The sequence below is a fragment of the Rhinoderma darwinii genome, chromosome 2 (assembly GCF_050947455.1).
Source record: "Rhinoderma darwinii isolate aRhiDar2 chromosome 2, aRhiDar2.hap1, whole genome shotgun sequence".
In the NCBI taxonomy this organism is placed as follows: Eukaryota; Metazoa; Chordata; class Amphibia; order Anura; family Rhinodermatidae; genus Rhinoderma; species Rhinoderma darwinii.
In genome coordinates, this window is record NC_134688.1 from 207,333,855 (window position 1) to 207,347,472 (window position 13,618).

General features: G+C 39.3%; 2 protein-coding genes across 8 annotated transcripts in view; one reads left to right on the forward strand and one right to left on the reverse strand.

The window, feature by feature from the left end:
* Nucleotides 1–13,618, forward strand: part of TXNL4B (thioredoxin like 4B) — a 46,973-nt gene that overhangs the window by 7,753 nt on the left and 25,602 nt on the right. For 3 of the 6 annotated variants that reach the window (XM_075852767.1, XM_075852766.1, XM_075852768.1), the window contains exons 2-3: nucleotides 3,322–3,416; nucleotides 3,559–3,639. The exons of 2 other annotated variants lie outside the window; for them this stretch is intronic. The gene's annotated coding sequence lies outside the window, so the exon portion shown is untranslated. Of the gene's footprint in view, nucleotides 1–3,321; nucleotides 3,417–3,558; nucleotides 3,640–10,029; nucleotides 10,116–13,618 lie in introns of those variants that run through there. One more of the 6 variants, XM_075852765.1, reaches the window with a different exon arrangement.
* Nucleotides 2,243–10,029, reverse strand: TRMT10C (tRNA methyltransferase 10C, mitochondrial RNase P subunit). 2 transcript variants are annotated; one of them, XM_075852762.1, is made up of 2 exons: nucleotides 9,979–10,029; nucleotides 2,243–3,765 (listed from the first exon to the last, which is right to left on the reverse strand). In XM_075852762.1, exon 2 carries the CDS (start codon nucleotides 3,739–3,741, stop codon nucleotides 2,464–2,466), a length of 1,278 nt encoding a protein of 425 aa, XP_075708877.1. In that variant the 5' UTR covers nucleotides 3,742–3,765; nucleotides 9,979–10,029; the 3' UTR covers nucleotides 2,243–2,463. The 2 variants fall into 2 exon arrangements, with proteins under 2 accessions (XP_075708877.1, XP_075708876.1); XM_075852761.1 differs by having other exon boundaries at nucleotides 9,826–10,020.

The following is a 13,618-nucleotide window of genomic DNA, read 5'->3' on the forward strand; positions in this document are numbered from 1 at the left end:
CACTTTTATGTGGTTTCCACTGTTTTGGCCTCTCAGGGGCTTTGCAAATGCAACATGGCACACGAAAACAATTTCAGCTAAATTTGAGCACCAAAAGCCAAATAGCGCTCCTTCCCTTCTAAACCCCGCTGTGGGTCCAAACAGCAGTTTATTACCACATATGGCGTAAATTACGTAATTGGGAGAAATGTTTACAAATGTTGGGGTGCTTTTTCTCCTTTATTTTTCAGAAAAAAAAGTAGGTTTTTACTTTTACAGACTAATTCCAATGAATTCAGCAAAACAACTGTGGGGTTAAAATGCTAACTTTACCCCTAGAAAAATTCCTTGAGGGGTGTAGTTTCCAAAATGGGGTCACTATTGGGGGGTTTCCACTGTTTTGGTCCCTCCAGTGCATTGCAAACGTGACACGGCACTGAAAACTATTCCAGCAAAATCAGAAATCCAAATGACGCTCCTTCTCTTCTGAGTCCTGCTGTGGGTCCAAACAGCAGTTTATTACCACATATGGGGTATTGCTATAAATCGGGAGAAATTGCTTTACAAATGTTGGGGTGTTTTTTTCTCCTTTATTCCTTGTAAAAATTAAATATTTCTACGTTTTTTCAGAAAAAAAAAAAAAGGAGATTTTCATCTTCACATACTAATTCAAATAAATTTAGCAAAAAAACTGTGGGTTTAAAATGCTAACTATACCCCTAGATAAATTCATTGAGTTTCCAAAATGTGGTCACTTTTGGCAGGTCTTTACTGTTTTGGCCCCACAATACCTCTTCAAACCTGACAAGGTGCCTGAAATATATAAAAAAAAAAAAAAAAAAAAAAAGGAGGGCCCAAAATCCTCTTGGTGCTCCTTTGCTTCTGAGGCCTGTGTTTCAGTCCATTATCACACTAGGGGCACACGTGGGATATTTCTAAAAACTGCTGAATCCGGGCAATAAATATTGAGTTGCATTTCTCTGGTAAAACCTTCTGTGGTACACAATTTTTTTTATTACAAATGAATTTTGGCAAAAAAAAAGGAAATTTGTAAATGTCACCTCTACTTTGCTTTAATTCCTGTGAAACACCTAAAGGGTTAAAACAATTTCTGAATGCTGTTTTGAATACTTTGAGGGGTGCAGTTTTCAAAATGGGGTGATTTATGGGGACTTTCTAATATATAAGGCTCTCAAAGACACTTCAGAACTGAACTGGTCCCTGAAAATATGGCCTTTTGAAATGTTCCTGAAAATATGAGAGATTGCTGCTTAAGTTCTAAGCCTTGTAGCGTCCTGGAAAAATAAAAGAATGTTCAAAAAACGATGCAAACAAAGTAGACATATGGGGGATGTTAACTAGTGACTATTTTGTGTGGTATTCCTATCTGTTTTACAAGCAGATACAATTAAATTTGGAAAAATGCTAATTTTTGCAAATTTTCTCCAAATCTTGGTGTTTTTTTACAAATAATTATTGAATTTATCGAGCAAATTTTTTCACTAACATAAAGTACAATGTGTCACGAGAAAACAATCTCAGAATCACTTGGATAGGTAAAAGCATTCCGAAGTTATTACCACATAAAGTGACACGTCAGATTTGAAAAATCGGCTTCGTACTGAAGGCCAAAACAGGCTCAGTCCTTAAGGGGTTAAGGAGTGCTCCTATTATACAAATAGGCGACTCTCACCTCTGGAATTGGCGAGTGCATCCTCTCCGACGGCTCCCATCATGCCCACCGGGCAGCTGTGACTTGAATTACCACTGATTGGAGAGCTGTTGATTGACAGGACTCTCTTTTTCAAGCGCTGCCTGCACATTGCGGGAGTGACACTCTATGGGTATGTTCACACGCAGTAGCAAAATATGTCTGAAATTACGGAGCAGTTTTCGCCTGAATACAGCTCCTGATTTTCAGACGTTTTTGTAACTCCTCACGTTTTTCAAGGACGTTATTGGAGCGGTTTTTCAATGGAGTCAATGAAAAACGGCTCCAAAAACATCCCAAGAAGTGACATGCACTTCTTTGACGCGGGCGTCTTTTGACAGCGTTGTGTAAAAATACACCTCGTGGGAACAGAACATTGTAAAACCCATTGAAAGCAATGGGCAGATGTTTGAAGGCGTGTTAGAGCCGTTTTTCCAGGCGTAATTCGAGGCGTAAAACGCCCGAATTACGTCTGAAAATAGGCCGTGTGAACATACCCTAAAGAGTTCCTATCAGTTTCTGTATAAGAATTCTAAATTCAGAGAGTAGATCTCAGAGACTGACACTTCATTTATTTACACTGTAATGCCTATGTATACAATAGACACAACACATTTTAATGGTGACCATTTTAAGGTTATTAGTAACATTGCTATGACGTCTAACCCTATAAGCTTTATTTCAGTGTTCAGTATGTGTGCTTATGGGCAATAAAGTAAATTATAAAAACGCTAAAGATTTGATTTACTGTTTTTGAAATATATCTCTTTAAATTAATCTCTTTCTTGCCACCAGTTTTTATTCCCCTGTTGAGAAGAATTAGTTTGGGTCTTTTTTTGGTTATCCGTGGCTTTCCGTTTTAGTAACTGGTATATTTTAGCATTATTTGACATGAGCTGTTCAGTAGATTCATGCCTTTCCCAAAAACCATGGTGTTTTCTTGTTGGAACAGATGACAGTGCTTTCTTCCATTCTCCGGTGTCCTTTATAGTCATCAGGATTTCAATCACATGGTTAAGGGTGAGATTTTTAGCGCCACAGTTCCACTTCAGGAAGCTATCCAATGGTAGGCGTGCGGTGGCTAACTGTAGCTGCTTAGCATTTCCTAAAGACACTCCCGTCTTTTGACTCTTGTCCACGAAAGCACCGATGATATAAATTTTATCATGGTCAAACGTCTTCAGCACATTTGGAGAGTCAGCGGTGAGGTAAACAAGTCGATCCTTGGGGAAGATGTCGACATACGATTTCTCAGTGGCAGTTATTAGGAGGTTATCCCAGGCACCACGGTAACGTTTTACTAATTCTTTATGGTAGGGACCATCGGGCTGTAAATTACAGAAGTGGATGTAAAAGGGGTCCATAGACTTTCTGTTAAAGCCTTCACACATCTGAAGCTGACTCACTGTATTTTCCAATTCCCTCTGACACATATAACGGTCATAAACCATATCGAATACTAAAGGTTGCCCAAATATCATTGCTTGGGCACATCTCCATGCATCGAAGCAATCCTCTGACCTTCTCCGGATATTTATTAAATAGGAATCATGCTTCTCGGTGTTGATCTCGACATCACTTTTTGACTGCTCTTTTTCCAATTTCTTTTTTTGCCTCTTTTTCTTATTTAGTTCTTTATGTTGAAGAAGCTTCAAGTATTTTCTTCTGGAAGACTTTGTGGGAATCTCCAGAAGGGCCTGTAAATCCTCTGTACTGATGGAGTCAGGTACAGCTTTTCCTGACAGTCTCCACATATCAACAAGTTTCTGCATACTTTCTATGGTGGTCTCGTCTTCAGATTCTTGTTCACTTGGTTCACTTTCAGTCTTTGGAGCAGCACTTCTTAAAATATTTTTCCATGATTCTAGATCTAACGTGTCGGAGGCACTGGGCTTCTCTTGATTCTTCATACCGTGGGTTAGCGTCAACATTCTACACTGCAAGAACTGGTGAGACGTTTTGAGGGAGAACTGTCTATTTACACCTTCCCTGATCACAATATGGAACGTAGAACATCTAACAGTTCGTAGGAACGCGTTCATAAAACCCATTTTCCAGGCTACGTGGAAATTAGACTGCAAGTAAAAACAGAAAAAAGGATTTAAAATGTAGAAAACCTAAATTTAAATTCTTGTACATAAGAGTAGTGTAAAAAAAACACCAAAAAAACAACTCATGTCTTTGCAAATACAGTAGTAGTGTAAGCCCCAACAGATGGCTGCATCGCAGGAGAGTATGGAGACCTATATATATATATATATATATATATATATATATATATATATATATACATACACACATATACACTGATGACCAACCCAGAACAGCCCCATTATGAGGTCATTTGTTATAGGACTATTTTTGTCTTCTGAATTCTTATATTCCCGGAGATTTGCAGCCGACCAGGTGCCAGATAAATGAAGTGGTATTGTTTTTAGTTGCCTTCTTTAGGCACCTGCAAATATGCATACTGATGGGGGAGGGCATCCTTTACAGTGTGGCGAGTACGGAGTACAGTGCTATATATAAGAATTCTGCACTCAAAAAAATTACATTGGCAATCCAAACATAAGCATGATATTTCGGTCCATAAACATGGGACCTTTTTCAAACATTATAATAGCAAGAAAATAATTACTACATCACTATACATGATACATATAAATATCACTATAATCGCATAAGACTAAAATCACAGCTTATATAAGTCTCAAGTAAAGATCATAGACAATATATCTGAAAGGTAGATCAACCTATAGTGTATACATATTATATAGCCATACTGAATGAATGGATATCCTGGGTTAAAGGGGTTTTCCCGATAACCATTATTTATTATCTATACACAGGATAGGTGATCAATATCTCATTGGTGGGGGTCCAACCCCCACCGATCACGAGAATGGGCTTACCTTGCCGTTCCTGGGAGCTCCATAGGAATGGAGTGGTAGTAGGGCTGGGCGATGACCTAAATCAAAATCACGATTAATTGAACAAGTAACCTCGATTAGGTTTTAGGCTGGGTTCACACGACCTATTTTCAGGTGTAAACGAGGCGTATTATGCCTCGATTTACACCTGGAAATACGGCTCCAATACGTCGGCAAACATCTGTCCATTCATTTGAATGGGTTTGCCGATGTACTGTGCCGACGACCTGTAATTTACGCGTCATCGTTTGACAGCTGTCAAACGACAACGCGTAAAATGACTGCCTCGGCAAAGACGTGCAGGGCACTTCTTTGGACGTACTTTGAGCCGTTTTTCATTGAATTCAATGAAGAACAGCTCTAAATTACGTCCGTCAATGAAAACAGCTCCGTAATTTCAGACGTTAGTGCAGTTTACGTGTGCACATACCCTAAAGAGGATCTGTCACCACATTATAAGTGCCCTGTCTCCAACATAAGGAGATGGGCGCTATAATGTAGGTGACTGTTTTTTTTAAATAAAAAGCATTACTATCTATTTTTACCACTTTATTAGCGATTTTAGATTTATGCTAATGAGTTGCTTAATGCCCAAGTGGGCGTATTTTTACTTTAGACCAAGTGGGCGTTGTACAGAGGAGTGTATGACGCTGACCAATCAGCGTCCTGCACGCCTCTCCATTCATTTACTCGGCGCATAGGGATCCTGCTAGATCCTTATGTGCTGTCTTATACTAACACAATAACAATACTGAAGTGTTTAGACAGTGAATAGACATTCCACGGGATCTCTATTCACAATCTCTGCACTTCGTTACTGTTTCTGTGGTAGTTACAGCAGAGGAAGCGTGATCTCGCTGTAACCTGTCATTTACCGCGTAATCTTGCGAGATTACGCTTCCTCTGCTGTAACTACCACAGAAACAGTAACGAAGTGCAGAGATTGTGAATAGACATCCCGTGGAATGTCTATTCACTGTCTAAACACTTCAGTATCGTTAATGTGTTAGTATAAGACAGCACATAGTGATCTAGCAGGATCCCTAGGCGCTGCCTAAATGAATGGAGAGGAGTGCATGACGCCGATTGGTCAGCGTCACACACTCCTCTGTACAACGCCCACTTGGTCTAAAGTAAAAATATGCCCACTTGGGCATTAAGCAACTCATTAGCATAAATCTAAAATCGCTAATAAAGTGGTAAAAATAGATCGTTTTTTTAAAAAAAATAAAAAGCATTACTGTCACCTACATTATAGCGCCGATCTCCTTATGTAGGAGACAGGGCACTTATAATGTGGTGACAGAGCCTCTTTAATGAACGATTTAGGCCACACCTCTTTTTGCATGCCACGCCCCCCATTTGAATGCTACACCATTGCATTAATATTTATCCCCTGAGCCTGCAGTATATTACTAGTATATAATATACCCCCTGACACTGCCCCCACACAGTATAATACCCTTATAGTGCTCCCCACACAGTATATTGCTCCATCGCTGCCCACACACATCATAATGCCAATATAAGTGTATGTTCACACGTACAAAAAAGTGGCTGAAAATTATGGAACTGTTTTCAACTGATTCCAAGGCGTTTTTTAAATCTGGAAATTAAGCTTTTAATTTGAAGCTTATTTTGAGGCGTTTTTCATAGCGTCAATGAAAAATCAGCTCCGAAAATGCTACTTATTTTTACAAGGCGTTTTTTTAATTCAGAAGTAAAAATACACCTTATGTGAACAGCACATTGTATTTCCCATTGAATTTAACGGAAAGCTGTTCGTAGGTGTTTTGCTAGTGTTTTTCTAGGCGTATTTCAAAGCGTTTACGCTCTGAAATTCTCCTGAAAAATCTGTGTGTGAACATACCCTAACTGCCCTCCACACAGTATAATGCCCCTGCAGCTGCCCTCCACACAGTATAATGCCCCTGCAGCTGCCCTCCACACAGTATAATGCCCCTGCAGCTGCCCTCCACACAGTATAATGCCCCTGCAGCTGCCCTCCACACAGTATAATGCCCCTGCAGCTGCCCTCCACACAGTATAATGCCCCTGCAGCTGCCCTCCACACAGTATAAAGAACCTGCAGCTGCCCTCCACACAGTATAATGCCCCTGCAGCTGCCCTCCACACAGTATAAAGAACCTGCAGCTGCCCTCCACACAGTATAATGCCCCTGCAGCTGCCCTCCACACAGTATAAAGAACCTGCAGCTGCCCTCCACACAGTATAATGCCCCTGCAGCTGCCCTCCACACAGTATAAAGAACCTGCAGCTGCCCTCCACACAGTATAAAGAACCCCATAGGTGCCCACACGCAGCATAAAGCCCCCATAGCTGCTCACACATAATATAATGCCCCCATTACTGCCCTCCACAGTATAATGCCCCTATAGCTGCCTTCCACACAGTATAATGCCCCCACAGCTTCCCCCACACAATATAATTCCCCCATTACTGCCTTCCTCACAGTATTAAGTCTACCATAGCTTCCCCCTCACAGTATAATGCCCCATAACTCTCCACACTCTGACCCCATAGCTGCCCCTACACAGCCCCATTAGTAACTAATAAAATACTCTGACTTAAACAGACTCTGTCACCAGATTATAAATGCTCTATCTCCTACATAATCTGATCGGCGCTGGAATGTAGAGAACAGCAGTGGTTTTTATTTTGAAAAACGATCATTTTTGAGCAAGTTATGAGCTAGTTTAGATTTATGCTAATGAGTTTCTCAATGGACAACTGGGCTTGTTTTTACTTTTGACCAACTGGGCGTTGTACAGAGGAGTGTATGACGCTGACCAATCAGTGACCAATCAGCGTCATAGACTTCTCATTGTTCCAGACCAGCTTCTTTCACCGCACAATCACAATGACATCACTGCCTCGCACCTGTCTGCATGGAGCCATGAGCGTCCGGCGATACATAGTGAATGTTAGAGCAGGGACCTTACAGCCCCCTGGTCTACCATTGGATTTAACGGAGAAAAAAATATTAAAATCAAAATGCGCAAGATGACGTCGGTTAATTGAGCTTAATTTCAGTTGTTTCTTTCTATTAATTGCCCAGCCCTAAGTGGTAGTGTGGATGCTCAACCACCACTCCTTTCATTTCTATAGGGCTGCCGTTCGTTGCCTGCTGATCACCAGTCCTAGGAGTCCCATCCATTATATCACCGAGCTTAGTAGTCTTCTCTACGCGTTCGCTGAATTGCAGCTGGGGAATTCAAGTGGATTAGAAAAATAAACATTTCAGATTCTGAACCAGCTTTTTTTAAGCTATGAATTACTTTAGGGAAGGTTTCGGATGTGACAGTCTCTTTAAACCGGTACAACTGTCATGGTGCTAGTATGCCAATAGAGGTCGCTAGAGCATCATATAGCAATATGCAATAGAACACACATTAACCCGTTAGTGACCGGCCCATCGTGTTTCTACGTCGGTCACTAACGGGCCTTATTCCGATGCCATAGACTTTTTACGTCGCGGCATCGGAATAAGTAAACAGAGCAGGGAACTGTCAGATCTCCCTGCTCTCAGCTGCTAGAGGCAGCTGAGGGCTGGGAGCGTCCCTGCTCTGCCTGTGAGATCGATATTAGTATCGATCTCACACGTTTAACCCCTCAGATGCGGTGCTCAATAGCGAGCACCGCATCTGAGTGGTTTTGGAGAGGGTGGGAGCTCCCTCTCTCCCCCACCGACACCCAGCGATACGATCGCCGAGTGTCTGTGTCTGTAATGGCAGCCGGGGGTCTAATAAAGGCCCCCAGGCTGCCAGGAGTGAATGCCTGCTAGATCATGCCGCAGGCATGACCTAGAAGATGCCTGTCCGTGTTAAACGGACAGGCAGTAAAAAGTATTGCAGTGTATTATAAATGCGATCGCAGAATCGCATATTATAGTCCCCTAATGGGACTAGTAAAAAAGTGAAAAAAAAGTTTAATAAAGTTAATTAAAAAAAACATGTGAAAAAAAATGAAAAACCCAGCTTTTCCCCTTACAAACTGCTTTACTATTAAAAAAACAAAATAAAAAGTTAAAAAGTTACACATATTTGGTATCGCCGCGTCCGTAACGACCCCGACTATAAAGCTGTTACATTATTTAACCCGCACGGTGAACGCCGTAAAAAAAATAATAAAAAACTATGGAAAAATTGCTGTTTTCTGTGAATACTGGCTTTAAAAAAATATGTAATAAAAAGTGATCAAAAAGTTGCATCTACTCCAAAATGGTACCAATAAAAACTACAAGTCGTCCCGCAAAAAAAAAGCCCTCATACGACCGCATCGGCGAAAAAATAAAAACGTTACGGCTCTTCAAATATGGAGACACAAAAACAAATAATTTTGAAAAAAAAAGCGTTTTTACTGTGTAAAAGTAGTAAAACATACAAAAACTATACAAATTTGGTATCGTTGCAATCGTAACAACCCGCTGAATAAAGTTATTGTGTTATTTATACCACACGGTAAACTGCGTAGATTTAGGACGCAAAAAAAGTAGCAAAATTTCAGATTTTTTTCTATTCCCCCCCCAAAAAAAAGTTAATAAAAGTTAATCAATAAATAATATGTACCTAAAAATGGTGCTATTAAAAAGTGCAACTTGTCCCGCAAAAAACAAGACCTTATACAGCTATGTCGACGCAAAAATAAGAAGGTTATAGCTCTTGGAATGCGACGATTGAAAAACGTAAAAAATAGCTTGGTCATTAAGGTCCAAAATAGGCCGGTCATTAAGGGGTTAAAGATAATAGAACGCAAGGACAAAAGTAAAACATGGGTAAACAACATTGTAAACGGTGAAAACCCGATCTCTTACCAACTTTGATGGCAGTCGTTAGCGACCTCTGCTGGCATACTAACATACTTTCACGTACGACCTCTATTGGCATACTAGCACCATGACAGCTGTATAAACGGAACCATAATCTCTCCACATGTTATGTATCCACTATAGGTTTATATATCAGATATGTCGTCTAAGCTGCATATTGTCTACGTTCCTTAATTGAGACTTATCATATAACTTGTGACTTCTTGTTCTTTTGCGATTATTGTTATATTCATAACATGTATAGTGATGCAATACATTTTTGATTGAAATAAAAAACATTTAAACTAAAAACATCCTCTGCATTGACAATTCTACCTAGAGCAACAATGTAGCTGTGACCAGCCTATGTCTCTCACCACGTGTAGTATAAGAACAGTATAGAAGTCACCGGCATCTCCTCCAGAGGTGAACAATGGTGAGCGGTCAGAGCCCACTACAGACAGACACAACCTACATGGCACAGGTCAATGTATCTGTCAGCACACAGCTCTGCATGCGCACACACGTACCTGCGGCTCCTTCTCTACACACGCCGCGACCGACAGCGTACGCACTTCCTTTTCCGGTGTTACTCTGTATTCCTTCCCCAGCGAGAGATCCCACAGCTCAGTGGCCTTTACAGACGAACACTGTGCACGGAGACTAGGTAAAGCGATCCCGCTCAGCTTGGGTGGGACGTGAAAGTGACTACTTCGCGGCACATAATAGTTTCTGTAGTGCTGGCTAGTTATATATAATCCTAGATGTAAAGCCACTATGCACAATACCTTATGCTCAGGATACACCACAGAGCACGTTATCAAATAACAATACAAGCAGTATAGTCCTATATGTAAAGTCACTATATACCTTATACCAGAGCTCAGTATACACCACATAATACAAGCAGTATAGTCCTATATGTAAAGTCACTATATACCTTATACCAGAGCTCAGTATACACCACATAATACAAGCAGTATAGTCCTATATGTAAAGTCACTATATGCCTTATACCAGTGCTCAGTATACACCACATAATACAAGCAGTATAGTCCTGTATGTAAAGTCACTATATACCTTATACCAGTGCTCCATATACACCACATAATACAAGCAGTATAGTCCTATATGTAAAGCCACTATATACCTTATACCAGTGCTCAGTATACACCACATAATACAAGCAGTATAGTCCTATATGTAAAGTCACTATATACCTTATACCAGTGCTCAGTATACACCACATAATACAAGCAGTATAGTCCTATATGTAAAGTCACTATATACCTTATACAAGTGCTCAGTATACACCACATAATACAAGCAGTATAGTCCTATATGTAAAGTCACTATATACCTTATACCAGTGCTCCATATACACCACATAATACAAGCAGTATAGTCCTATATGTAAAGCCACTATATACCTTATACCAGTGCTCAGTATACACCACATAATACAAGCAGTATAGTCCTATATGTAAAGTCACTATATACCTTATACCAGAGCTCAGTATACACCACATAATACAAGCAGTATAGTCCTATATGTAAAGTCACTATATGCCTTATACCAGAGCTCAGTATACACCACATAATACAAGCAGTATAATCCTATATGTAAAGTCACTATATACCAGTGCTCAGTATACGCCACATAATACAAGCAGTATAGTCCTATATGTAAAGCCACTATATACCTTATACCAGTGCTCAGTATACACCACATAATACAAGCAGTATAATCCTATATGTAAAGCCACTATATACCTTATACCAGTGCTCAGTATACACCACATAATACAAGCAGTATAGTCCTATATGTAAAGTCACTATATACCTTATACCAGTGCTCCATATACACCACATAATACAAGCAGTATAGTCCTATATGTAAAGTCACTATATACCAGTGCTCAGTATACGCCACATAATACAAGCAGTATAGTCCTATATGTAAAGCCACTATATACCTTATACCAGTGCTCAGTATACACCACATAATACAAGCAGTATAGTCCTATATGTAAAGCCACTATATACCTTATACCAGTGCTCCATATACACCACATAATACAAGCAGTATAGTCCTATATGTAAAGCCACTATATACCTTATACCAGTGCTCAGTATACACCACATAATACAAGCAGTATAGTCCTATATGTAAAGTCACTATATACCTTATACCAGTGCTCAGTATACACCACATAATACAAGCAGTATAGTCCTATATGTAAAGTCACTATATACCTTATACCAGTGCTCAGTATACACCACATAATACAAGCAGTATAGTCCTATATGTAAAGTCACTATATGCCTTATACCAGAGCTCAGTATACACCACATAATACAAGCAGTATAATCCTATATGTAAAGTCACTATATACCAGTGCTCAGTATACGCCACATAATACAAGCAGTATAGTCCTATATGTAAAGCCACTATATACCTTATACCAGTGCTCAGTATACACCACATAATACAAGCAGTATAGTCCTATATGTAAAGCCACTATATACCTTATACCAGTGCTCCATATACACCACATAATACAAGCAGTATAGTCCTATATGTAAAGCCACTATATACCTTATACCAGTGCTCAGTATACACCACATAATACAAGCAGTATAGTCCTATATGTAAAGTCACTATATACCTTATACCAGTGCTCAGTATACACCACATAATACAAGCAGTATAGTCCTATATGTAAAGTCACTATATACCTTATACCAGTGCTCAGTATACACCACATAATACAAGCAGTATAGTCCTATATGTAAAGTCACTATATACCTTATACCAGTGCTCAGTATACACCACATAATACAAGCAGTATAGTCCTATATGTAAAGCCACTATATACCTTATACCAGTGCTCAGTATACACCACATAATACAAGCAGTATAGTCCTATATGTAAAGCCACTATATACCTTATACCAGTGCTCCATATACACCACATAATACAAGCAGTATAGTCCTATATGTAAAGTCACTATATACACCTTATACCAGTGCTCAGTATACACCACATAATACAAGCAGTATAGTCCTATATGTAAAGTCACTATATACCTTATACCAGTGCTCAGTATACACCACATAATACAAGCAGTATAGTCCTATATGTAAAGCCACTATATACCTTATACCAGTGCTCAGTATACACCACATAATACAAGCAGTATAGTCCTATATGTAAAGTCACTATATACCTTATACCAGTGCTCCATATACACCACATAATACAAGCAGTATAGTCCTATATGTAAAGTCACTATATACCTTATACCAGTGCTCCATATACACCACATAATACAAGCAGTATAGTCCTATATGTAAAGCCACTATATACCTTATACCAGTGCTCAGTATACACCACATAATACAAGCAGTATAGTCCTATATGTAAAGCCACTATATACCTTATACCAGTGCTCAGTATACACCACATAATACAAGCAGTATAGTCCTATAAGTAAAGCCACTATATACCTTATACCAGTGCTCCATATACACCACATAATACAAGCAGTATAGTCCTATATGTAAAGTCACTATATGCCTTATACCAGAGCTCAGTATACACCACATAATACAAGCAGTATAGTCCTATATGTAAAGTCACTATATACCTTATACCAGAGCTCAGTATACACCACATAATACAAGCAGTATAGTCCTATATGTAAAGTCACTATATACCTTATACCAGTGCTCCATATACACCACATAATACAAGCAGTATAGTCCTATATGTAAAGCCACTATATACCTTATACCAGTGCTCCATATACACCACATAATACAAGCAGTATAGTCCTATATGTAAAGTCACTATATACCTTATACTAGTGCTCAGTATACACCACAATACAAGCAGTATAGTCCTATATGTAAAGTCACTATATACCTTATACTAGTGCTCAGTATACACCACATAATACAAGCAGTATAGTCCTATATGTAAAGTCACTATATACCTTATACTAGTGCTCAGTATACACCACATAATACAAGCAGTATAGTCCTATATGTAAAGTCACTATATACCTTATACCAGAGCTCAGTATACACCACATAATACAAGCAGTATAGTCCTATATGTAAAGTCACTATATACCTTATACCAGAGCTCAGTATACACCACATAA